This window comes from Monodelphis domestica, chromosome 2, assembly GCF_027887165.1.
Source record: "Monodelphis domestica isolate mMonDom1 chromosome 2, mMonDom1.pri, whole genome shotgun sequence".
Lineage (NCBI taxonomy): Eukaryota > Metazoa > Chordata > Mammalia > Didelphimorphia > Didelphidae > Monodelphis > Monodelphis domestica.
In genome coordinates this window covers 490805324-490832558 of record NC_077228.1, presented here as the reverse complement: position 1 = coordinate 490832558, position 27235 = coordinate 490805324, and the positions used below count along the sequence as shown (strand labels likewise).

Here is a 27235-nt window from a genome sequence, read left to right as displayed (position 1 = left end):
GTTGAGTTCTAGAGACCTTGTAAGTCAGTGAAAGTATAGATTGGGAGAACAAGTCAAGGACCCATGAGACACAATGACAATTTTTTTTTAGTATAAAGATAATATTGTCTGTTGGACATTAGTGGATGAGTTTTCTGTTAAATATATATTTTTCAGATTCTTTTTTACCCTAATAATGATTTAATTGATTTTCTTATTTCCATGTAGTTTTGATTTTTTTGTCTTAGTTTAAAAAGGAACAAAACCTTACCTTCTGCCTTGATTTTTGTACTTGCAGCAGGATTATATATTTTAATTTAACCTCTTACCTTTAACTTTGACATAGTTTTGCATTAAATGTGATATTTTTTTATCAAAATATTGATGAGGTTTTTCTTGATTGATTTTAGAGCTTTTTGAATATTCAGATCATTCACATTTCTCATTATATGTAATTAATTTATTCTTTGCTATTTTTTCTCATCATTCTTGCTGTACTCTGGAGGAAATGACCTTTAAGCCTCATAAATCCACATCAGCTATTAAAGCAAATTGATTAAACAAATTCTATTTTGTTCTTTACTACATTCATTCCTATCCTTCCCTTAAGTATCCTTTTTTTGTAGGTGGAAATTTTGTCCTTGGGACAATTAGAACATAATTCTTCCACCCCCTTTATTTTTATATTATTTCTAACTTATTTTGAGTCCTTTTAACTAAATAAATGTGAACATTTTAGAACTCTTTTCTGTTTGCACTAATCTAATTGAAACTTTACTTTTTATTATTTCTCTTGTAGTAGTAGATAATTATATGTTTTCTTTTTAAATCAAAGAATTATGAAATCTTGGTCAAGGAAATAAAAACCTTGGGGTCACAAGTAGCTTTTTATCATAAGTGCTGCTGAGAGAAGGCAAAGAATTTATAAGAGAAATGAAAGTTTAGGAATTTAACAGTTGATTGGGCGGGGTATCTAATATTGAGTTTATAATGAAATAGTTGATTTTTAAGTAGGTAATTATTTCTACTAGTTGACTGTCCATCCACATATACCTGACTGAAAATCCTAGTTCAGACTTAATTTTGTGAGTCTCAAATATATCATCTCTGTGAACCTGTTCCCTTATTTGTAAAGAGTGGGGAAAATAGCGCTTGAATTACACAAGTCCAAAATGTATTGCAAAGAATGTACTTTGGAAAATTAAATATACTAGATAAATGTGAATCATTATCTTCTTGTCTCCATAAGTTTATATTGTATATGTCTGAGGAATATATGGGATAATCAGGGAACATTAGTGCTCCTGGCAAGAGGCATTGTCTAACTCTTTTTTTTTTTTAAGATTGTTTTTCTCCTTTAATGTCCACTTGTCACTTAGCTCTCACCTGTGACTCCAAGAAGCTGTAGCATGTGCATGGCCACATCTAATTAAAATTGTCTTTAGAGATGTACTAAAACAGGTTGAGGATAACTGAGAGGCTTCAAACACCTCAATGAGTTAGTGGGGTGACGAGCCCAAGTATATGAAGACTTCCCCAGTGGAATAGATGGATATGAGCAGTTTGTTCCAATCAGCCCTGAAAGCAGTAGTAGCAGGCACTGGGGAGTGCTTAGAGCTTGGTTAGCTATCAATGAGGCCAAGCTCATCCAGTGCATCTTGAGCATCACCAGTTATCTTGCCTTTTGTCTTGCCACTGGATTCACTCTGGAAGAGAGGGAAGCTGATGACTTCACACAGCTCTGCCTCACTTCAAACCAATTCAAACTCAAAAGGCAAAAGACTTGAATCAAAAGACATAGAACTCAACAAAGTTGACAGACAGTTCCTGCTTTCCTGCCTGTGAGATTATGCCTTTATAATAGAATTAGCATGACATATGGGATGTACAGGATGTTCAGGGAAGACTAGCACCTCTTGTGTGAAGGTTTGCCAAATCATTTTCTGTGCTGACTTCCTGCTTTGGTTTCCACCTTCCACCCAGCTCTCACCTGTGGATTCAATAAGCCACACCCTGGTAAAATAATCTTGGCAGCTGGGTAAAAGCAGGTTGAGGGTAATTGATAGAGCTCAAACTTACTACTGACTTACAGGGATGTCTACCCCAAGTGTGTGACGACTTCCTCCAATAGAATGAGAGCAATTTGTTCCAACAGCTAAAGCAGATGCTGTGGAGTGCTTAGAGATTGTTTATACATTGAAGATGCCATTGGACTTTGATGACTCTGGAAGAGAAAATGCAGTGGGTGACTTTGTGCAACTCTGCCTCACTTAAATCTAATTTGTGTACCAGTGAAAAGACATCACCAGTGATGTTACTGGTCCTGTTCAAAAGCAAAGGATGAACGACAACAGCTTTGGCAAACTGCTTTGTTCAAGTTACCCTGAAAACTGAAAGAAAACTCTTTCTTTTGAGTGTGAACTAACTAGATTCGTAGCCAACTATGTTGAAATTCATTTACAATTTTCAAACCTAAAAACGACTTACTGGAAAAACCACAATTAGCAGTGACATTGATAGTTAGAATGGTGGGGACGATGATGGAGATGAAGCATCAAATTTACATTTAGGGCTTTGTTACATTCCCCATGTTGTACATCATCGAGTGAGTCTCATCATTACAACTCACATGTTTGGATACAAATTAGACTGGGACACAAAGAGGGAATATTGAAAGGTGATCTCTCCCCAATTTGCATCATGTGTAGGACTCTAAATCCCTTCAGGCTTACTTCTCAAGAGGAAATAGAAATGCGAGAGAGAGAGAGAGAGAGAGAGAGAGAGAGAGAGAGAGAGAGAGAGAGAGAGAGAGAGAGAGAGAGAGAGAGAGAGAGAGAGACAGAGAGAGACAGAGACAGAGAGAGACAGAGACAGAGAAAAAGAGACAGAGACAGAGAGAGACAGAGACAGAGACAGAGAGAGAGAGAGAGACTTGACCAGACAGGTATAATTGAGCTTTTTGGGAAGGCAGAGGGGCTAGCTTAATGAAGATACCCCAAGAGGGAACTAGGAATTTTCTGGCTTAAGACAGAACCTGAATGAAAGTCAAAGAAGAAAATTACTGCATCACCAAGTATCAGAAGCAAATATGATTTATACTCATTTTGCCTAGAAATTAATCAGTAGCATCAGAGGTAGCATAAATATTTGCAATTTCCTAAGTGATTTCCTTTCTTCTAACATGCCAAATAGTGGGGAAACCATCTCAATTGTTCTGGTAACTGGTGAATTTCTATTGGGCATTCTGGTGAATGGATTTATAGCAATGGTGAACAGTACCGACTGGGTCAGGAGCAAGAAACTGTTAACAAGTGACATCATCCTGGTCAGCCTGGCTATCTCCAGAATTGGACTTGTGAGTATTATAACGTGGAAGAGCTATTTGGTTATGAATGATATTTATGTATTCATCTTCGATGGAGTTTTAAGAACAATTGATATCTTCTTGGTACTGACTCATAGTTCAAGTATTTGGTTTGGCACTGTCCTCAGCATTTTCTATTTCTTAAAGATTGCTAAATTCTCTAATCCCTTCTTCCTCTGGATGAAATGGAGAATTGACAGGATGATCTACATGCTTCTTGGAGGGCCTTTGATAGTTTATTTGTTCATTCTCTTTTCAGTGATGAAGACAATGTATTGCTACAGTAGCAGTTTCCTTTTTAGCAATAAAAAGGGAAATGATTCCCAGGAGTTCCAAGTGAATGAACCTTTGTTCATCATATTCCAGCTTTTCTTCGGTTTTCTGAGTTTTATCCCTTTTACTCTGACATTATTCTCATTCTCTCTACTCATTCTCTCCCTGTGGAGGCATACTCGTCAGATGCAACTCAATGCCACGGGTTCCAGAGACCCTAAAATAGAGGCCCATGTCCGAGCCATGAAAGCTGTGTCTTCCTTCATCCTCCTCTTTTTATTGTACTATATAGGTTTATGTTTCAACTACGGGAGCTACCTGACAAATAGTAAGGTGTTTTTCCTGCTGAGTATGTCAGTCATGTTGCTCTATCCCCTTGGTCACTCACTGATCCTGATTCTGTGGAACAGCAAGTTGAAGAAGGTTGCCCTGAGGGTATGGTGGAAGATGAGGTGCTACCAGAAAGGAAATCATTTGTAACTCCTTTTGGTACTTCTGAGGAAAATCTGACATTTTCTAAGAGGAAAGAAGTCAGCACAGAATCCTTAAAGAGGTGCATTAAGTTCTTTCATTCTCTGTAGTAGCAAGAACACTGAACAGTGATTCAAAACATAGCTTGGAGTCAGGAAGACATTGGCACAAATTTCAACTCTGGCACTCATTTCTTTTGTGACAATAGACAACTCATTTAAACTCCATGAGCCTTAGAATCCTCATCTGAAGAACTGTGATAATATGATTATAATATTGTATGATAGTATAACTCCAGGCTAAATCTCAGACTTTGTGTTCCAACTTGGACTCAATCTTTGGGCCCTGGGCTGATGATAGGTGAGTGAATGAATACCACAAAAAATTCAAAGCTGATCTGGCACCACACTATGCTCCCCAGCCACCATCATGACATGAATCTCTGTGTGTTCACCCCTCCCCTCAACCCTCTCTCTCTCTCTCTCTACTTCTAGTTGGGGAATAATAATCCAATCAATATTACCACTCTATCATTCCTAGAAAGGACATGTCAATCAATTACCCTATGACATCAATCACCATCCCTGTATCTTCTCTGAGAAAAACACTACCCTGGTTACACTCCCTTATATGAATTCTTGTCCCCCTTAGAATGTATGCTCCTTGAGGGTGAGGACTGTCTTGCTTTTTATTTGTATCTACTGGTATTTTGGAGATTTAAATTCAATTGTATTTTATTCTCAGATCTACATTGTCTCCCTCCCACTTCACTCCACTCCCCTCCAATTAAGAAAGCAAGAAAAACAAAACTCTTGCTGCAAACATTTATATTTGAGGAAAATAAATTCCTGTAGAAGCCATCCACATCCAACAAAATCTATGTCTGATTCTTCACTGAATCCTTCCCCTTTTTGTCAGAAGGTGGGCAGCATAGTCATGCTGAGTCCTCAGGAATTGTGGTTTGTCATTGGGCTAATCAGAGAATTTGTCTAAAATATTTCTGTTATTACACAATGCTCTTAATAAATGCTTTTTCTATTTCATTTATTCTTTCTTTCTGTCGTTAATATAATGGCAGCTTGAGGTTGATGGTGCTCAGGAAGTCTCCCTTCCCTTGAAGGAAGATTATATTCTAATAGCATCATACATATGGGTTCAGGAATATAGTTCAGGAACTTTTCTCCCAGGGTATGTGAAAGCATGTCTGGATCTTACACTGCTTCAAGTCACTATCAAATGCTCCTACATAGCCTGGAGAAAGGGAGTAAGGAAAATTAAGAGAGAGAGAGGTGGGGGGAGAGAAAAGGGGGAGGGAGGGAAAGAGAGAAAAAGAAAGAGAAGGAAAGAGAGGAAGGGAGGGAGGGATGGAATGATGGAGGGAAGGAGAATAAAGGGGAGGGAGAGAAGAAGGGTAAGAGAGTGAGCAAAGGGAGAGTGGGAGAGAGGGAGAAAGAACTGGATGAGTAATTCCCAAAGCTCATGTTCATAGAATATGGAAGCAGACACAATAGTGCTTCATAGTAGAAATTTGATCTCATGAATCTCAGTCTCTCATCCTGAGTTCTCTCTATGTGGTCACCAAGGTACCAGTGGTCATGTGTACATTTCATAGGGAAGAGGCTTCTCAAGTGGCTCTAAAGGCCCCAACTATGTAATCTTATCAAGTTGACTAATACATGTCACACTGGTCAAAGTCTCCCAAATGTCAAGTATTTATCACCTCCTAAAGTATAATGCATTTGAGTTACTGTTATTGTTCTATTTGTGGCTCCCATTGCTTAGAGGGGAGACTTATTTTTTTTTCATTTTCACCCTTCTATATATCTAGGCAATAGAAAGGGCAGAAGGTGGAGGAAAAGGGCTAAGAAAGTAAAAGGTCACCAAGTTGCCATGGACCAAGCAGTTTAAGAAAGTGAGGCAACATCTTACTTTTCCTATGCTCGATACACTGGGATGGGGAAGAAGGGTTCATCTTTTCTGCCATGACTACACTGGGAGAAGGCATCTGACTGAGAACTAATCTAGTCCTCACACCCTACTTCACCATGTAACATTTAAAATTCTCAAGAGACAATATTTCTTAAATTTAAAATAATTTATTAATTTACCACTCATAACATCCTAAAATGGTCAGTTGACTCCCTCCACCATCTAAACAGAGGCTCAAGAAAGCAGATTCCTCTCAAGCTGGTCTTTATATAGTCCTGGTGAGGTCATCACACAGTCCCTCCTCTTGACATTCTAAGACTTTTCTGTTTGGTAAATAGCCACTGAGGAGGTAGATTTAGAGACATCAACTCTTCCCTTATTACTTCATAACAGAAGGAGGTAGATCTTTGTCCATAGAAAGAGGATGCAGAAATGTCCTGCCACATGGCAGGGTCAGTCCAACATGAATACCTAGATTGCTGTTTAATCTTTCATATGTGCCAGAGTTCACCATAGTTCCCCAGCCCTACCCTTCTCATTTTACCTATTTAAGATCTAACAACAACAAAAAAGAACTCAGCTCAGACCTTAGAATCAGGCTGTTTTAAGGTGGATGGGTGGGGGCTAAAGGGAAAGTTATTTCACAAAAATGTACCAATTTAATATTAATTTTACATAAGCAAAAGGAGAAATGTCTCAGCAGACCAAACAATTATCAGGAAACTTAATGGAAAACTATAGCAAGTAACTTCTTTTACCTGAGAGGTGCCACAAAAATGTCAGTTAGAAACATATGGACAAGGGAAAGGGAACTGGCAGCAAAGCCAGCACCAGCATAAACAAAAAGTCCATCCTTCTGGCCCAATCAGCTGCAAGTCAGAGAAAAATATATACTTGCATAGCTCTTTGTCCAGAGTCAAAAAGAGTAAAACCCCTCTAGGTGAACCACCTCCTTAAATAAAGTTCTGAGTTGGCCAGAACTTCACCTCTGGGTGAAGATCTCAAACAGGGTGACCTGGAAGCACTTAGATCTGGACACTCCAGGGACTCTAGAGACCCTAGAACTCTGTCCTGATATTCTACAGAGAGCCGTGAAGATCCAATGCTCTGAACCACAGAAGAGTCTAGTCCTAAAGCTGAAGGTCAGTGTAGATACCCAGAAGAGCTAAATAGATTCAGAGAATGAAGCAATTTTGACATTGGGGTATGTACTACCAACTACAAGACAGAAAGAGGAAATCGATATTGTTTGGGGTACAAATCATAAGCTTGAGAGGGACACAACACACACATGCACAGACATACACACAAAGGCTGTTGAGGTCCCTTTCATCTGTGAAATTCTGAGGGTCTATGGTAATGTGGATGTTAAACTGGGATTGGAACACTTTTCCTTAACTTTTGTGGGATTTACAAATTTCCCAAAATCCCAGGGTCACCAATCAAAGAAAGGTGGAGACTAGAGGCTCTCAATTCAGGGCATTTGAACCAGAAGATGCAAAAGAGTGATGGATTATATTTCCATGTTTTGCCTGTTCTTCCTTAGACTAATTTGTATTTCTGCACCATGGATTCTAGACACAATTCACAATGAAGAGAGTGAAGGGAAAAAAGTGAAATGAGGGAATAAAGCATTAATTCCTTCATTGCCATCAGCAGCATTCTTCATTATGATGGGTTATCATACCAAAAGGGTAGAGGAATGGTTAAAGGATAGGATAGAAGGGAAAATTCCATCTACTAAATAAGGGACCTATAAAGATGTATAAAGATGCTCAGAGCAGGCAGTCAATAAATATTTGAATAAAGCTGTCAAAAAAAGGAAAATCACAAATGTTGAAGGAGCTATGGGAAAGTTGGTGCATTAATACATTAGTGGAAGTGAATTGGTCCAACCACTCTGGAAAGCAATATGGGACTATGACCAAAAAAATTGCTAAGCAATATCCTTTTGTACCAGTCATATTATTAGTAAGCCTACATCCCAAAGAGATCAAAGAAAGAGGAAAAAATGTATATGTATAAAATCTTTATTGCAGATCTTTTTTTTGGACTAGCAAAGGATTCAAAATTAGGGGGGTGCCTATCTATTAGGGGATGGCTGAAGAAATTATGGCCTGTGAATATAATGGACTATTTTACCATAGGAATTATGAAAGTGACTTTTCAGGGAGACCTGGGAAGATTCGTATGAAATGATGCTAAATGAAGTGAGCAAGACAAGGAGAAGAGATTAGAAAATAATAACAAAATTACAAAGAAAAATAAATGATGATTAGAATTCTGATGAAGGCAATGATTAGTCACTACTCACATCCTGACAGCAAGGTGCTAGATTAAATGCTTATATTTTTAGATATGCAATGTGAGAATTTATTTTGCTGGATGATGCATAATTATTAAATAAGTTTTACTGTTATTATTCAATGGTGGGAAGTGACTAGGAAAAATAATCAAAAGAATTAATTTATTTTAATGTAAATACTTTATTATGATTATGGAATGACATTTGACTAGGTCTTTGAGTGATGGGTCAGATTTTTACTAATGGAAATAAAAGAAAGAATATGTTAAGGTTGGGGGAACCTTGTGAACAATGACTCAGAGAAAAGACATTATTTGGAGAGTGTATAATATATCCATATATTTAGTGTAGAATTTGTGTTATGGAGTAAAGGCAGGTATGAAGAAGGCTTAAAAGAGGAAGACTGAGCACAGGAAACAGAGTTGCATGCTAGGATAAAGGGTTTGAATTTTAATGTCTAGGTTGAGAACTTCTAGGGAATTTTTATGAATTAAGGTATACCATAAAAGCTGTAGATGAGCAAGATAACTTAAGTAGCACAGTTGCTTGGGTGAAGTGGAAGCAAAAGACACTAGAACTAGAGAGACCAATTATGAAGGCAGTACAATTCTGAAGGTGATAAGTAAAATGACCTGAGCAAAGACTATAATAAGGGAAAGAGAAAGGTGGGGGGAAATAGAGAAGAACTAGTAAAAACAGTATCCTGTTATGTTCTACCTTGACAACTTCTCCTATAATTTCCTTCTTTCCATCCTCACTTTAGACTGAAGAATTAAACTGAGTGAGAGTATGTTACTGAAGAAAAGTAATCTATCACTTATATTCTGAACAATATTAGGGATTCGGAATAAAAAAAGTGCCAGTCTGTAAAAGAGGGTACCACCTACAAATTTTTGCTCAAGCCTAATTTCCATGTAGGATAATCAAGAGTCAGGGCAAAGGGGATCATTTGTTTAGAAGAAACACATCTGAAAAGTTAAAGACATACAGAATGAAATTGAGAACTAAAAACATTATTATTCATTATAGGCATTTTGGGGGATGTCTCCCATTCCTGGTACACTCCCTCCTCTTTTCTCACTACTAACTACATAACTTCCTTTAAGTCCCACTTAAAATCTCATCTAGTACAAGAATCCTTTCCCAATCATTCTTAAGTCTAATGTCTTTCCTGCATTAATCATTTCATATTTACCCTGAATATACCTTGCTTTGTAGATATTTGTTTGCATGTTGCCCCCCACCCCATTCAGTTGTAAGCTCCTTGAAGGCAGGTACTATCTTTTGCCTCTTTTTTATATCTCCAGCTTTTTCAATAGTGCCTGGTATACAATAGATACTCAATAAATTTTTATTGATTGATTGAAAAGGCAGAAGCTATGAAGTTATTTGACAAATAAAAAAATTCATAGTACCAACAGAAATAAACACTGTTTATAATACCTTTAAGGAACATAAATAGTGAAGCAATAAAAGTTTACATATATAATGCAAATGCAATAAAGACAATAGAGTAAACAGTTTTAGTTTGTCCTGAATTTTGGAAGAGGACCAATGACATCATAGAGTGATGTCTTGACTTGTTCATGAGTTGAATTTATGTGAAGCAGAGTTGCACAAAGTCAACAGCCTCATTCTCTCTTCCAGAGTCATCAAAATCCAGTGGTAAGACAAAAGTCAAAATGACTGGTGATGACCCAGGATGCAGTTGATGAGCTTGGCATCCTCAATGTCTGGCCAAACTCTAAAAGCTCCACAGTGACTACTTCAGCTTCCTTAATAGCCATTGGAATAAATTGTTCTCATCAGCCCATTCCACTGGAGGAAGTCTTCACATACATGAGTTAAATAGACCCTAACTCACCAACAGGTTTGTAGCCCAATATTTGTCCTCAACCTAGTTTAGCCCATCAACTGTGATGATTTAGTGGGGTATGACTTCTATGCATGCTATAACTTCTTGGTGCAACAAATGAGAACTGAGTGCCATTTGGACACCAAAGGTGGATGAATAGCCCTGAAAAGGGCTCAGTAGCCCTCACACAGGAGGTGCTAGTCCTCCTTGAATATGCATACACCCCAGAGTAAACAGTAACCACAATAGTAAAAACATACACACTAAATTCACAAAGAAAAAAAATTAACTTTATTACAAAGAAAGATAGATAATAACAATAATAGTAGAAAGCTTTAATTTTCATTTCCAAGGGCTAAACAGAAAGATATTTTTTAATGGGAAAAATCTAGAACAGAACAAATTATTGAATAACCTAGGGCTCAAGTCTATTGGCATAAGAATCTCACCAGTCATGAAGAATGACTGCTGTTTACTCTATATCTGAGGGGCAGAGCTGTTGTGAGCTTGGGAGAGGGGCAATCCTTGTTTTGACTCCCATCTTTAAGAGAAAGAACAAAAAGTTCCAGGTTCTCTTTGGGGAGAAACGTTAGGAGTAGAGAAAGACTCTAGAAAGATATTGACATGTTGAGAAACCAGCACCATATTGGTGTCCCTAACCCCAGTTTTTTACACTAAGTATTTTAGTGAATTTTCCTTTGGGTGAGATCAGAGACTCCCTCACTCTCAGCAAGAGAGCTTGTTTACTATGTATGTTGTCTTGTATAACCTAATTTGAATAATTTCTCTGATTTCCATTTACTACTAGCTTGGACAGTTTTATTCACTATTCACTACATGTGATGATGTTTGCTGAATTGACACAGAGAAGGGAGCTGAGCCTTTGCCTTAGATTCACTCCTTCCATGTTAAAGGGGTAGTTATCAGTGGGTTAATTTGATTATAAAATTTCCATCTCTCATTGGCAAACACAAGGGGTCAATCTTGCAGCTCCAACATCACTTAATATCACCTCAAGGGAAATTTCTATGAAGTCTCTACTATTATGAATTGGGAAAAAAGACACACCTGGGGTACTAGCTCTGTTACATGTCTGTTTCTTCTTAGTGTTCATCTCTCCCTCCAGAGGTCTCTCCCTAAAGGGAATTAGAAACTATATGTGCTCTCTTTCAAAGTTGGAAGACAGAAGAACAAAGATTTCTCCTTTTCCACACTCTCAGCAAGTCCTTCCCTCACTTGGTCAAGGAGCATGCAGCAACAGTTCTCTAGTCATGAGGAGAGTTTTATGCAAATGGTCTTGGCCTCAGCTTATACTTGGGAAATTTAAAACTGATAGGATTACAGACGTGTATTTTCATAGCTTTGGAACTGGGAAGGACAGTAGAGGTCATCTAATTAAAACTTTCATTTTACAGATGAGGAAACTACTACAAAGCACTAATCATCAAAACAATCTGGTACTGGCTAAGAAATAGAAGTGTGGATCAATGGATCAATATGAGATTGGCCAAAATGACAATAAAGGCAAAATGATAAATGTTGGAAGGAATGTGGAAAAATTGGGACATCAATGAATTGCTGGTGAAATTATGAACTGATCCATCCATTCTGGAGGGCAATTTGGAATTATGCCTAAAGGACTATAAAAGAATGCATACCCTTTAATTCAATAATGCCATTACTAGGTCTGCATCCAAACGAGATTTTTAAAAATGAGAAAGACCAATTTGTACTAAAATATTTTTAACTGCTCTTTTTGTGGTAGTAAGAATTGGGAAATAAAGGGATGTCCCTCAGTTGGGGAATTGCTGTACTAATTGTTGTCTATGATGGTGATGGAATACTATTGGGCTATAAGAAATTATGAACAGGATGACTTCGTAAAGAGCTGGAAATACCTTTATGAACTGAAGCAGAATGAAATAATCAGGAATACATTGTACATAGTAGCAGCATTATTATGGAACAATTAAATTTGACAGACTTTGCTACTAACATCAATAAAATAATCCAGAACAATTCTGAAGGACTAATGAAAAAAGGATGCTACACACCTCCAGAGAAGGAACTGTTGGAGTAGGAATGCAGATGAAAGCATATGATTTATCACTTGATTATTTGGGTATATGTTGTCATAAATAAAAAAATAATGTTGGAGGCGTATTACTAAGTTTACAAGCATTTATTAATAAAAGAGAATTAAGGTTTCATCTTTTCCAACTTAAGGTAAGATCAGGTCCCAGCTCCCAGTCCAATGAGGTTCCCTCTATGCTGCCCCTTGCTAGAGATCAAAAGATGAGATAAGTGCTCAGAGAGAGCAAGTCCAGAGATAAGTACAGAAGTAAAGGGTGCTCCTCAGCTTTCTGAGCTGACTTTCCAAACCTCTTTCTCAGCCCCAGAGAGCTTCCATGGTGACATCAAGGCTGTCAGACACATGATTAGGTGACTCCTCTGTCCCTCCACTGGAGTGAGTCTTTGGTATTGATATTTAGTCTACGTACCCACCCCCATCTGATTCTTTGGGAGATCAGCGTTTTAAATCTCCCCCTCTTGGTTCTCCAGGAGATGAACATGTAGGTCTTCCCAATGAATTATTCCATATATGGAGTTGATACATTCAGGATTTTCTCATGAGGATGCATAAGAGTACAAAATATATTGTATCTTTCATGGAAGGTGTTACTATAATTTAGGTAATTAAAAGAAAGGAGAGAAAGAAAAATAATCGATAGGTTCATTAACAAAGGGCCATTAAGGGCCATTCCCCTTTTTGGCATAAGTGTTTATAATCAGGATAAATGGAGGGCTCAACCCCATTCCAGTTCAGTTTCTTATATCCAAAGATTCATTCCAAATCTCCTAATGTAGAGTTTGATTTCTGCAAGTATCCTTATAGCATCTTCTCCAGAAGGTCTGCTTTCCTGGTTCAAGGTATTGGAGATTATCTTTTCCTAAAATTGCTTTAAAAAATCTTAGAATTTGAACTTTTAGGATAACTACAGTCTAATTGACAAAGAATGTATGGCTTAGCTATAAGGTAGATTATTGATTTTTTTAAAAAACCATTAAATAATAAATGAATCAATTCTCCCAAAAACATGAAAGGAAAACCTCTCATTTCATCCATTATATTATATCTCTTCTTCTTTGTCATGTCTTAACTCCTTGATAAGGCCACTCTCAAAATCAGTGACTATTTCCTTTCCTCTAAGTCTCTTTTGAACTCACTACAATCTGGCTTTTTACCTCAGTATTCAATTACAAGTTTCCTCGTCAATGATTGCTTATTGCTAAATCTAAAGGTCCTTTCTCAATCCTCATTCTTTTTGACCTCTCTACAGTCTTTCACACTGGCAAACACTCTCTTCTGCTCAATACCTGCTCCTCACTAGATTTTTGTAGTACTATTCTCTCCTGGTTTTCCTTTTATGTGTTTGATTTCTCCTCTCTATATATGCTGAAGGAGAATTCATTTAGTAATCTTTTAGTAATCATTTACTAATGATTACTGTAAATGATTTAGTAAAAATCATTTAGTAATCAACTCCTATGGATCCAATTATCATTTCTAAACAATTAATTCTCATATTTACTTAGACAGCCTTAATCTCTCTGCTGATCTTCAATTTTGTCTCTCCAACTAGGCATTTATACCAAATATTCATAGACAGCTTTAACTTAAAAAGTCCAAATTGGAACTTTGAATCTTTTTCTCCCAAACCCTGCCTTCTTTCTAAATTTCTTCTTCTTATTGAGGACACTCCCATCCTCTTAGTTACTCAGGCTCAAAACCAAAATTTCATCCATGACTTCTCATTCTTTCATCCTTTCCCATAATCAGTGACCTAGTCTTTTTGATTCTATCTTTTCAAAATATGCTGCTTATGTCCCCTTCTTGCCATGACACTGCCACCACTCTGGTATAGGTCCTCATCATCTCATGCCTGACTATTACAATAAGCCTTCTGATTTTTCTCTCTGCCTTAAGTTTCCTATTCCATCCTCTAAGTTCTGTTATGGTGAAAATCACCTTTAAAGGTTATTATAATATTAATTTATGGTCGCCAAGGAATTTACCTGTGAAATTCCTAAAATGAAATACTCAAGTCAGAATGGAGTTTATGATGGTTTAATCACAACAGGAGTAAGAAAAAAAGGAGAGGGAGAGAAGGAGACAGGAGGAAAGGGAAAAAAGTTAACTCAACCTTCTGGCAGAGCCAGAGGGAGTTTAGGCCCGAAGGCCAAGGTAGAGAAGAGAATCAGTCCTTGACTCACGTGACAGATCTGAGGGAAAGCTGTCTGAGGGCCTCCTCCCTGCTCAAGCTCCTAGCGCGAACTTGTGTCTAGCCCTGTCCACAGGAAGTGATTGAATTCTAGAGGCTGTTCCCTACCTCACTTCCTGTGCCTCACAAGTGCCAATGGTGACTCAAGCTTGGCTTAGGACAGCCCAGGTGGGTAGTTAGTTATTTCTGCTTTGTCATTGACTAGCACATGCCTGTGTAGTGTGGGTGTGCACAATTTTGGGTGCTAGACCAAGCAAGATGGAGATTTAAAAATTCATGGTTCCACTATCAAAGAAATTTTAAAGTGTAGGTCTATCATTTTCCTATTCAATGAACTCCAATGTTGTTCCTCTGGCTATTAAAACCCTTCATAACCTAGCCCCTTTCTATCTTTGCAGTATTTTTACACCTTCCTCCTGATTGTATACTATATAGTCTAATGACTGTCCTTGCTGTGCTTCACACAAAATACTTCATCTCCTGATTTTGTGAATTTTCTCCAGCTGTCCCACATGCTTGGGATTCTCTCCCTCCTCATCTCTCCTTCCTGACTTCTATAGCTTCATCCTTCAGATCTCAGCTAAAATCCTACCTTGTGATCCTCCTTAATATTACTACTGTAGGATTTTAATTAATGTGAAATACTTCAAGTATTATTTTATAAGGTTTATTATGTGACAAAATAGAACTATGTGATTAAGTTTTTCTACATGCTCAAATAGCCGGCTCCACCAAAACCATGACAGGAAGAAAAGAGCCAAAGGCAGAACTTCAACCAATTTATATCCTGTCTACATCACACATAATGACAGGAAGTGAGTAGGGTGCTGGGAATTGTAGTTTTGCTGGGGATTGTAGTTTTTAAGGTAACAGATTCTAATTACATACTATTTTGCCACTGAGATTATCTCCAATTTATCTCTTATTCATCTTGTTTAAACATAGTGCTTTGAATATTTTCTTCCCTCCATTACATTTGAGCTCCTAGAGGGAAGGAACTATTTTTTTTTTTGGAAAGGATTATACCTACATTTTAAGGCTTGAGCAGTGCCTGGCACATTATCTTAATGAATGCTTGTTGACTTGACTTTAGTAATGGAGCACACAGAAGAAACACAAGATAGTTTAAAGAGGGTGGAGTTAGAGCTTGGGGAGGAAGTGAGATAAGAAAAGGCTTAATGTTAAAAGTGAAGCTTGAGATGAATCTTGAAGGAAACCAGGGATTGATTCCTCTATTCCAACTCTGATATTCTATAGTTCTAAATAACTCCCTCTAGTCTACTTATTCAGATGAATAAGCCTCAAAGTGGGGTCTTTTCCAAAGCCATACTTATGGGGATTTCATTAGGGGATCATCATTATGGAACAATATTGTGTTAGGTGTATATAAGAATTAATACTATATATACTGCCCACAACTATGAGCAGGGCAGGTAGCATGATTTTCAACCCAGAGACCCATTACATATCCAAGGGAAGCCTCTTTAGCTCCAGTGCTCCAGTAGAACAATGTGGCAAATGCATCAGGGGCTCAGCATTGCCTGAATGATTGTGTGGGACAAAGAGACATCACAGCTACCTTTGGTTCTGGGCTCTCATCTCTGGAGCTACCCCAATGGCCCAGTTTTCCAACAGCTTTCCAACTGGACATTCCAATCCTCTTTCACCTTTTCCCTTTAAGAAGTGGTTGTTCTCCTCATCCAACTTGCCAGTATTGCCAGCAACTTTCAAGTATGTCTAAAACCTTGATGACAGTAATTAATGTGTTCCATCAGCACCCATGTCTTGCAACCAGCTGTTTATGAAATCTGCCAATTCCAAGAATCAGAAAACTTGCCCACCCCTTCTTTGCAGCCCTCCTTACACCCTCAAACCCCTTCTGCTTCTATCTGATACAATTTTCATGTAGTGATTAGTTATTTGATTCAATCCATCAACACTGGAGAGGTGTACAGCAATCCCTTGGGCAACCAGAAAGAAAACTTACATGATTAAAAACAGTCCACTCAAGGAGAATTCCCAACCTGAGGACTGATACCTAAGGGTAATAAAAGAGTAAGCTAACAACAAAATATTTTTGATGAGGAAATACCAGTTCAGTCCTATAAGGCCATTATAATTCAGTACTGAATTAACTTCTCCAACCAAGAGGCAATGGCCTTGGAGCTACTTCCCCTGCAGAGAAGAAAGAAGAAACTGTATTCCCTCACTAGGCAGGAGCTTTTATTCATGACCTTTACTGTTAGGTAGATGCTGAAAAAGCTGTTCCATTCTCAACCAAGGGGTCATTTGTACTGATTTTTTTTTTAACTTAGAGTAGGAGGTTTTCTTTTAGAGAGTAGTGGCTGCCTTTGGAGACATGGATTTAATGCAGATGAAAATTCTAAATCCTATAAAAATCAGGACTTTATTTAATCCTGCATAACTAGTGACTGGAAATAAATATAGTAAGATAAGAACTTTGGTGGCATTTTCCCAGGATTGACTCCAAAGGCCTTCCTCCAGGATTTCAAGAAAGTTAGAGAGTAGAATGAAGAGTCACTTTCACCAAAAAGGTTTAAGTTATTTTGCATCTGTTTTGGGATATGGTAAAAGTTTAGGAAATTGGAGTGTGGCACAGGACGTGTCAAGGAGGACTTGGACTTGTGTCCCTCTGTTTTTTCTTATCCTTTTCAGATTTTACATAACCAATTCTTTGAAGCACATCCATGGAACATAAAATATAAAGCTAGAAGGAATTTTACTGATTATTTAATCCCTTTCATTTTTTTTAGGTAAGGAAACTAAGACCCACCATCACACTGATATTAAGAAGTAAAGTCAGGATTCCAGCCCTGGTTGTCTTAGGTTATGGTCTCCTGGATTAGAAACCTCAAAGAATGCTTTGGCTATTGTACTTAGTTTTCAACCTTTCAGAAAAAAAGGAAATATTTAAAATATTTTTTAAGTGGAGAAGGAAAGGCAGAAATATATCTTATAACCTAGAAATAATACATTCTTTATGACTGACAGAAGTAAACTTGCTCTTCAAGAAAAAAAAGATTAAAATTTACTTTGTGTTTAGATAAGGTTTTAAATCTAAATAATCCTGTGATTTGTCACCAATACTTTTGTACTATTTACTACATATTATATTCCAAACAATTTAGGCTATGCAGTTATAAATATTAGCAGAAGTTAAAAATGAAGGAAAAGCAAAGCAAGAAAAATATTTTTCTAAAAGTGTGAAAAGAGGTATGATTTGATTATATTCATGATGAATGTAAATAATAACACTTTCACTTGAAGATTTGAAAAGCATGATGGAAGATAGATAGAAAGATAGATAGATATAGATAGATAGATATTCACATTGATAACGAAGTAAAAGAGTGAATAGAATCTATGGAATCAGGAAGACCTAAGTTCAAGTTTAACTTCAGATATTTAGCAGGTATAAGACCCTAGATGAACACTTTCTGCCTCGGTTTCTCTATCTATAAATGGAAATAATAATATCGCCTTCCTTAGAGGATTGTTGTTTGGATCAAAATGTGGTAATATGTGTAATATGCTTTGCAAACTTTAATATAAACATGAACTACTATTATTGTTGTTAATAATAAATTATCTCAGTTGATTCTTAGAACCCTAAAATCCATGTTATATTGCAAACTGAAAATACAAGTACTTTAGAAACCAAGTTAAATTGACAGAAGGATCAAGGAATAATGATACAATAACTCTTTCCACTATGCTTCCTCACTTTAAGCTGTAGGTACACAGATAAAGAAAAGAGGGGGAGAAATATCTCAAATTCTGTGTCCATGGTATTAACAATCCCATCAGTGGTCCTATGTTGGTTTAATACATCAGAAAATTTCTCAACTGCTCAAATTTGCACTCCATTTTGTCTGTGTATGCAATTCAGTGGGCCATTGGGGATTGTGTGTGTGTGTGTGTGTGTGTGTGTGTGTGTGTGTGTGTGTTAAATGCTAGAATAATTTCTTTCTTTCTTCGATGCAGATGTAAGTGGCTTTGTTGCTGTAAAGAGATCCAGGCAGAGGATACCCAGACAATTGGAATGCAGAAGCGAAGCCTCATGCACCACCCTCTCTCCTACAAAAAAAAAAAAAAAGAAAAAAAGAAAAAAAAGACATATGGTTGGAAAAATACAAGTGGAATTTGGTGCTGACATTCAGAGAAAAGGGAGAGGAAGTCAAGAGGAAAAAAAGTCTTTTTTAGTTTGGTCGATTACGCATATGGATAATCTAATTCTTTGTGGAAGTACTTCAATGGATGTAATCTACTCAGATTAAAAAACACAACATCCACTCTGTCATGAAACTAGTATCAATCTATGCTAAAGAAGATTATTTTAAACCCTTAACTTCTGTCATAGAATCAATACTGGGTATTGGCTGAACCTTGTAGTCATCAGCCCAACTAAAAAGGACAAGTAGCCCATCCAGGTCAAAAATACTCTTTTTTTTTTAATTTTTATTTTTATTGGGTGGATTTAGTTATCTTAATGTGGGGTATAAGATCCAAAGGATTATTTCTTAAAAGCTAGGAAGAACTCCAAAGAATATCTAACCCAAGTCCTCTATTTTTTAAATGAGGAAACTAAGATTCAAGTATAGTAACTTGCTCAAGGTGACATACTAAGTATCCAAGGTATTAGTATAAGACTTTGTAACTTCAAGGCTAGAGGACAGTTTTGTTTTGGAAGTCCAGTACAATGCAATAAAACCCAACAGAGATTTATTAATTATTTTCTATGTACATCATTGTCTTAGGTGCTATGAAGACAATGTAGAGACTTGGGTTCTGCTCAAGGCATTTTTCCTGCATTTGCCTCACCATGAAGACCATGTCGATGGTGCTGTGATCTGGTCGGAAGCCACATTGTGATTCAGGCAGGTTCTGCTCTGAAACAGATGACAGGAGTCTGTTGAGTATAACACGGGTGAGGACCTTTCCAGCAGTGGAGAGTAGTGAGATGCCTCTGTAGTTGTCACAGGCTGCTCGTGAGCCTTTGTTCTTGTATAGGGCTATGATGGAGGCATCTCTGAGTTCTGGGGGCATGTCTTCCTCTTCCCATATGCTGGTCAGCACTATGTGGAATGCCTGGAGCGCCTTTCCATTTAAGGCCTTGTACACCTCGGTTGGGATCCCGTCTTTACCGGGTGCCTTGCCTGCACTCATTTTTTGAATGGCTTTTTGGACTTCCTCTATTGAAGGAGGGACGTCAAGTTGTTCAATGGAGCGGTTTTGGGGGATCTGGTCAAGGGCGCTTTGATCGACTGAAGAGGGTCAGTTGAAAAGCTGACTGAAGTGTTCTTTCCACCTGTTGCTGATGCCTTTTTTATCTTTTATGAGAGTGCCACCGTCAGAGGATAGCAAGGGAGTGGTGGTGGGTTTTAATGGCCCATAGACAGTCTTGAGGGCACTGAAAATTGTTTGTAGTTTTTCATATCAGAAAACTGCTGGATTTCTTCTGCCTTTTTTTCCCACCATCGGTCTTGCAACTTCCTGATCTCACGCTGTCCATTGCTCAATCTTAACTCAAAGTCATTAGAGTTTGGGAGGAACCTATAATTTTCTCTCCATTAGCACAACCTTCAAGAACCCAAGACAAACTATAGTATAATGTCAGAGGAATGCTTTCTTTCCATGTGTAAAGATGGAAGCTGTTTGAGTAAATCAATCAAATACTTCCACTCCATCAAAATTAAATAATAAGTTAATGCATTGCTGGTGGAGTTGTGTGAATTGATCCAACCATTCTGGAAGGCAATTTGTAACTATGCACAAAGGGTGCTAAAAGACTGCCTGCCCTTTGATCCAGACATACCACTGCTGGGTATATATCCCAAAGAGATCATAAGGGGAAAATACTTATACAAGCTTATTTATAGCCATGTTCTTTGTGGTGGCAAAAAAAAATTGGAAAATGAGGGGATGCCCTTCAATTGGGGAATGACTGAACAAATTGTGGTATATGTTGGTGATGGAATACTATTGTGCTAAAAGGAACAATGAACTGGAGGGATTCCACTTGAACTTGAAAGACCTCCAGGAATTGATGTGGAGTGAAAGGAACAGAACTAGGAGAACATTGCACACAGAGACTGATACACTGTGTCACAATTGAACATAATGGACTTCTCTACTAGCAGCAATGCAATGATCCGGGACAATTCTGAGGGACTTATGAAAAAGATGCTCTCCACATCCAGATGAAGAACTGTGGGAGCAGAAACACAGAAAAAAAAAAACTGCTTGATCACATGGTTCTATGGGGATATGATTGGGGATGTAGACTCTAAATGATCACCTTAGTGCAAATATCAATAATATGAAAATAGAAAATAGATCTTGATCAATGACATGGGTAAATCCCAGTGGAATTGCTCGTTGGCTATGGGGGGAGGGGAAGGAAAGAACATGAATTATGTAACCGTGGGGAAAAAATCCTTCATTAATTAAATAAACAAAAAATTAAATGATGAGGTATTATGCTTTTATGTATAGATCAGTTTATATCAACTATTTAACCATGTATGTGTTGGGGGGGGCATGTCAGTAGGGGATAATAAAGAATTATATCATTAGATAACCTATGCAATGCCCAATTCCTCAGTGGCTAATCCTGATGCCCTAAAGGATAGAGTAACCACATTTTGGAGACCTAATTTGCCAGGAGGAGTTGGAGTTGGGATAGTCACCCCAAAATATGTTTTATGCATGCACAAGCTACACTGCCATCAATACTATGGGGAAAGGGATGAATCACAAATGACAGTACTTACATAACTGCAATAAAATCAATAATATTCATATCCTATTGATACGAATGACTCCACTCCCCAATTAAAACATTTCTTTAAATATGCCAATACATTCTTCATTATGATCAGTTTATTAGATAGTGGCACTGCTCAGCTATTATCATCCAGGTCCTACAAACTAATTGTTTATTTGAATTCAAATTATTTTGTTTCAGACATTGAGGGTAATCTTAGTTAAAGCAGGACAAACAAATTTCCCCATTTCTAGAGGAAAAGACATGACTCCAAAGTCACTACACTTCATTTTACATAGTTTAAAAAATTATTTTTAAATATTATTCCATGATTTATTTTCTTTCCCCCCCTCTTCCCTCCCTCATTCCAGAGCCAACAAGCAATTCCATTGGGTTATACAAATGTTATCACTTGACACTCATTTCCAACATACACTATTTTAAATTTAACTTTTTTTCAATTACATGTAGAAACAATTTTTGACAATTGTTTTCTGACATTTTGAAAATCTAATTTTCTCTCTCACTGAGGTGGTAAATAGTCTGATACAGGCTGTTCCAGTGCTTTGATTACATATATGTTTGATCCTCACAATTCTATAAGGAAATAGCTCATACAACTGGTTGTTAAAAAAATCAGTTCAATATTGCTAGATAGTACAGTAGATAAAATGTTCCAAGCCTGGAGATGGAAGGACCTGATTTCAAATGTGGCCTCAGATACTCCCTAGATGTGTGATCCTGTGAAAGTCACTTACCTCCAATTTCCTAGTCCTTATGGTACTTCTATCTTAGAATGGATACAAATACAGGAGGCAAGGGTCACTGCATATATTTTCAAGTTTTTTTTAATGTGTTGACCAGTTTTGTTAATTCTTCTATCAATTTAAAAAAATTTAAAGTGAATCAATTGGCATAGCTTCTTGCAAAACAGATTTCACCTGAAGAGCAATGGAGAATGCTTGTTCACTGTTACATTTCAGAAAGGACATTTCCATCAAGTCTTATCCAACAAGTATATTATAGTTTTTAATGATGGTATTAACCTGGAGGAAAGAAATTCTGGATTTGCAATCAAAAGAGACTTAGGTTAAATTAAAAAAAAAAAAGACTCTCCTCTTTACTATCTGTGTGATCCTAGATAAGTCAGTTCATTTCACTGAAATTCAGTTTTCCCATTTGTAAAATGGGAGCAAAAATATACCCACTCTGCTTGTTGCAAGGATCCATTGAAATCATGTATGTAATTTTTATTATTTTTTGCAAGTCTTAAAGTTCCAAAAAATGATGAACTATTACTAAGTGACAGAAAAGGAGCAAAAAGAAAAGGGGAAGGAGAGAAAAGAAGAATGAGATAATAGGACCACTAATGAAAACAATATATTTGGAATACACTCTTAACATTCATCTCAGAATGGAATTGGTTTTAAGTGGGAACCCTCTTGATTCCTGTCCAAGGACCTTTAGTTATTGAAGTTATCTAAGGTCATTTTAAAGATGATTTCATCTACAGAATGGTTCCATAACAACAGCCCTAAGGACATCATTATAGCAAGACTAACATATTCACAAACAAATACATTTTGAAAGCTTTACAATAATTACCTTATTATTCTCCCATGAATGAGAGACATACGCAGCACATCTTAGCTGGGGTTTTCCAATGATCTTGGCAATTGAACTTGTCTTTGGCAAGTTCACTTTCCCAGATCATTAAAAGGAGATGTTGAGTCAGCCAAAGAGCCCCAGTTACATGTAGTTTCTGCTTTTCCCATCACCTTTTACAATAAATTTGGAAAAAAATTTAGGGTACTCTCATTCAAAAAACATGTTGACTTTTCAAAGCACTTCATTATCACTTATCTACTTTCATCTTTACAATTACCTGAAGAGGTATGTATCGATCTCATTTGTGGAAGAAGCCAAGACCTAGAAATAATATTTAGTTTGTCCAAGATCTCATGGCAAAGCTGCTTGGTTCTAATTTTGCCTTTGTTTTCACTACCAAGTATGATATCTGAATTAAAAAGAATAGAGAAAAATAGCTCAAGTTTATATCCAGTATACATAAAGTGATAAGAAGAGCACATTTACCTTCCCTTGATGAATTTAAATCTTCCCCTCCAGTTGAACTCTATCCTTAGGTAATGAAAGACCTGGGAGATGTGATTTCTTTAAATCACAGCTTGTTATTATCTAAAGGATATAGAAAATGTGGGAGGTACTGTAGGAAATAAAATAAAATGGGCAAATGTTATTCCTATTTTCGGGAAATGGGATACAGTCTGGAAACAGAATAGAGTTTGAAAATTATAAATCCATAATGAGCTTCATTTTGATCCCTGGCAAAATTCTAGGATATATATTAAAGAAAAAACTAGTCAGCCAATCAACCAACACAATTTTTTAAGTAGTCATGCTCCATGTATTGTGCTAAGTGATGACAAAATAAATATTCTAAAAGATGGGGTGGTGGAGAAGATACATTGGACCTGTTAAGTCTGTATAAAGTAATGCATGATAAATATAAGCAGTAGGTAGGGGCCACAGCAATCACTCTAGTATTTTAATATCTAAGCAAGTTTGTTGACAGAAGGAAAGAAAATGGTTATTTAAGATACATACAAAAGAAGCATAACTTTTGAAGGAAGATCTTGGGAAAAAGGTGTAGTGAATAGGATCGAGGATAGAGGAAGAAGGATTAGCTCTAGGATGGGGATACCTCTTCTGTGATAAAAGGAAAGAGAAAAATGCTGATATTGAAAAGTTTTGAGGAGGGCTGCTGAGGAAGTTCATGTTGAAGGCTTTAATCTCATTAAAGTAGCAGGATAGTTATTGGTTCTGAGAGCTAGGAGGAGAGTAGGAAAGGCTTATAATAGTCTGTGAATTAGTGAATAAAGATACAGTAGGACTGTCCAGTAGTGAGGAACCAGCTGAGGCTATATATCATTAATCTGTAACAGGCAAAACTAGATCATTTTTTTATAATTTTACTGAGAAGTATGCAATAGTTCTGTAGGAGGAATAGGGAAATTATATGCTAGAGCTAGGCAGCTAGATTGCTTAGTGGTTAGAGCATTGAGCCTGGAGTCAGGAAGACTCATCTTTCTGGGTCCAAATCCAGTCTCAGACATTACTAGCTTTGTGATCCTAGACAAGTCATTTAACCCTATTTACCATAGTTTTCTCATCTACAAAATGAGCTGGAGAAGGAAATGAAAAACCATTCCAACATCTCTGCCAAGAAAACCCCAAATGGGGCCATAAAGAGTCAGACATAACTGAAAAATGACTGAACAATAACATGGGGGAAATAAATTCTGTCTCTTAGGATCCTTGGCTTACTTCAAGTCTCAATTCAAATGCCACCTTTTGCAAGAGACATTTTTCAGTCCTCCCCAATGCTTGAGCTTTACCTTCTAGGGTTATCTTCTATTTATTCTATTTGTAATCTATATGTACCCAGTTATTTATATATTATCTCCCTCTCTAGAATGAAAGAGCAAGGACCATTTTTGTCTTCCTTTGTCCAAAGTGTTTGGCACCTACTAAATGCTCATGGATTGACTGGTGAATATTTGGATTTGGGGATTGAAAGGCAAAATATTCTAAAGTAGAAATTAGTAGGCCCAAAGGGTCAAAGATAGAATACAAGTATGCAAAATCAAAATAAGTAAGGTATGTTTGGTTAGGGGGAGAGAAATTGGATTTGAAGTCAGCACCCTTCTGTTAAATCCCTTCCCACCATTTGCTACATGGCCTATTTAGGGCAAGCTAGCCATTCTAGGCTTCTATTTCTTCACCTGACAAAAATAATCTTAAATTAAATTCCTTTTCTATCTCTAAATCTCTCCTCCTAAACTGATACCATCTAAAGTAGAAAATAGTGATTATAAAGAACTAATACAACTTTAGGAAAAAAGGGAACATCAGGCTATTTAAATACAGGTAATATAAATACAGTTTATCAAGATTTGCAACTATAATTAAGTCTTGTTATATTAGTTTAGAGATAAGAAGTGGAGAAGCTGTCTTGAGAAAGAATTGAAGTTTAAAAGAGATCTGAGAGAGAATATGTAAGGGGGAAAGGGGTTCATTTTAAGAGGGTTGGACTGGATTATTTAAGAGTGTTAATTTAATTTAATTTATTCCAAAGAGATTTATTTACAATTTATTTGTGAAATGTAGAAAGAGAGAAGCAAGAAAATCAAAGAGAGGATAAGGTAAGATATCTAAGTCTCTCTTAAGTTCTTTTGTTTTGTTTTGTTTTATTTTTTCAGAAAATCCAGCAGTTAAGAGTCAGCTTTTCACTCACCATGTGTCAGTTCAAAGGAAGGGATTTTAGAACAATCTCACCTTGAACTGGGTCTTGGGTCCAGCCTCCATTCCAAAGAATGAAAAATTGTCTCCAGCCTCCACTTCTAAAAAATGAAGAATTATCCTCCACAGGAAGTGACAGCTCCTTTTAAAGACACTTCTTTTGTATCACTTCCTGTGTCTTCCCCTAATTTTATGTCTACCAATCATAGTTGGCAGTTAGTTTAATTTTGATTCATCACTCACTATTGCACACATGAGTCACAAACCTCCCACTAAATGATTAAGTAGGATGTTTACACTTTTGGTGATTAGATCTAAAAATGGGCAAATCTCCATACTCAACTTTTAAGTAGGGCATTTACTCATTTGTGATTAAATCTAAAAATAGGCAGGGATTACAATTTTAATCTTTAAAATCAGGGGAGAGTTAATTTTAATCTTCACAAGTGCCAGTTTCAAATGTTGATGGTGTGTGGGAGAGGTGTAATGGTTTTTGTGTGGCAGTTACTCTCTCTTTGTGGCAGTTACAGGCTCTGAGGGAGAGTGACTTTCTCTGAGTGGGTGTGCCTATCTCTCAGAGTGCTGGGAGCAGGTGACATCTTCCTTTCTCTCTCTCCTCACTGTCTGTGATAGAAGAAAAGGATGGAAAAACCTGAAGGAGCAAAGTGATTTTCCTTTCCAACTTAGGAAACACTAGAGATTGTCTATTGCTCTTTCATAAATTGTTTTATCTCTGAGAAGATCAAAGAAAGATCTGGTATTTGGTTTAGACTCTGTGTCTGCTAAGGCTTAGAGTCCTAACTTGGTTCTTGCTGAGGCTCAGCCAGCTAGCCTTTGTTATTTTTATAATTTGGAGACAAAGTTAAGAAATATATACTTCTTATAAGAATAATAGCATTACTTTACTATAGAATAGGGAAAATTTGGATTACTCAGATCAGGAAGGATCAGGGTAGCCTGTGGAAACAGGAGAAGTGGTTCTTTGTGAAACCAGGGAGTTTTATTTGGGTGGAGTTAGAGTCAGAAATCCTTTTATATCCTTATATCCTCAATAAATAGTTTATTTTTGTATAACAAGAGTCTCCTTAGTGTTCTTGCACCTGGCCCTGAAGAGATGTTCATTTATGAGCTTCCCTTCACTTATATAAACTGAAGATACTTTGTAAGTACAGCAAGCAGAATTTCTAATAAGTTTATATCCATAATCAGTTCATTGCATATATTAATTTTACCCAACAAAGCTTTTGATAAAATATCCCATGGCATCCTTGTGAGAAAGATGTGGGGGTGGAGGTTACCTACCAAATAGTATAATTACATGTTTTGGAAATACTGAACTCAAATTTTTGAATACCAACTTGTATGGGAGTCTTTTTTGACCTTAAAGGAATCTGTGCTAGGCCTTGTGCTATTTAATATTCTTAGCAATGATTTAAATAAAGTGATAGATAGTATCTATATCAAGTTTGCTCATCTGGGAAGGATGGCTAACACCCTATGTGAAAAAGCCCATAAAGAGGTGGAAAAGCTAGAACATTGAGCTGAATCAAATGACATTAAATTTAATAGGGATAAGTGTCTTCTCCTTGGGTTCAAAAAATGATAGCATAAGTATCAAAAGGGGAAGTAGGATGAAATAGTAGTCTGAAAATGATCTGAGGCTTTTAGT

At 36.9% G+C, this 27235-nt stretch overlaps 1 protein-coding gene across 1 annotated transcript; it reads left to right on the top strand.

Moving 5' to 3' along the window:
* Nucleotides 1-3160: 3160 nt before the first annotated feature.
* On the top strand, nt 3161-4096 carry T2R29 (bitter taste receptor Modo-T2R29). The gene is given in 1 exon segment (NM_001039864.1): nt 3161-4096. A coding segment is annotated over 1 exon segment (936 nt).
* Nucleotides 4097-27235: the final 23139 nt, after the last annotated feature.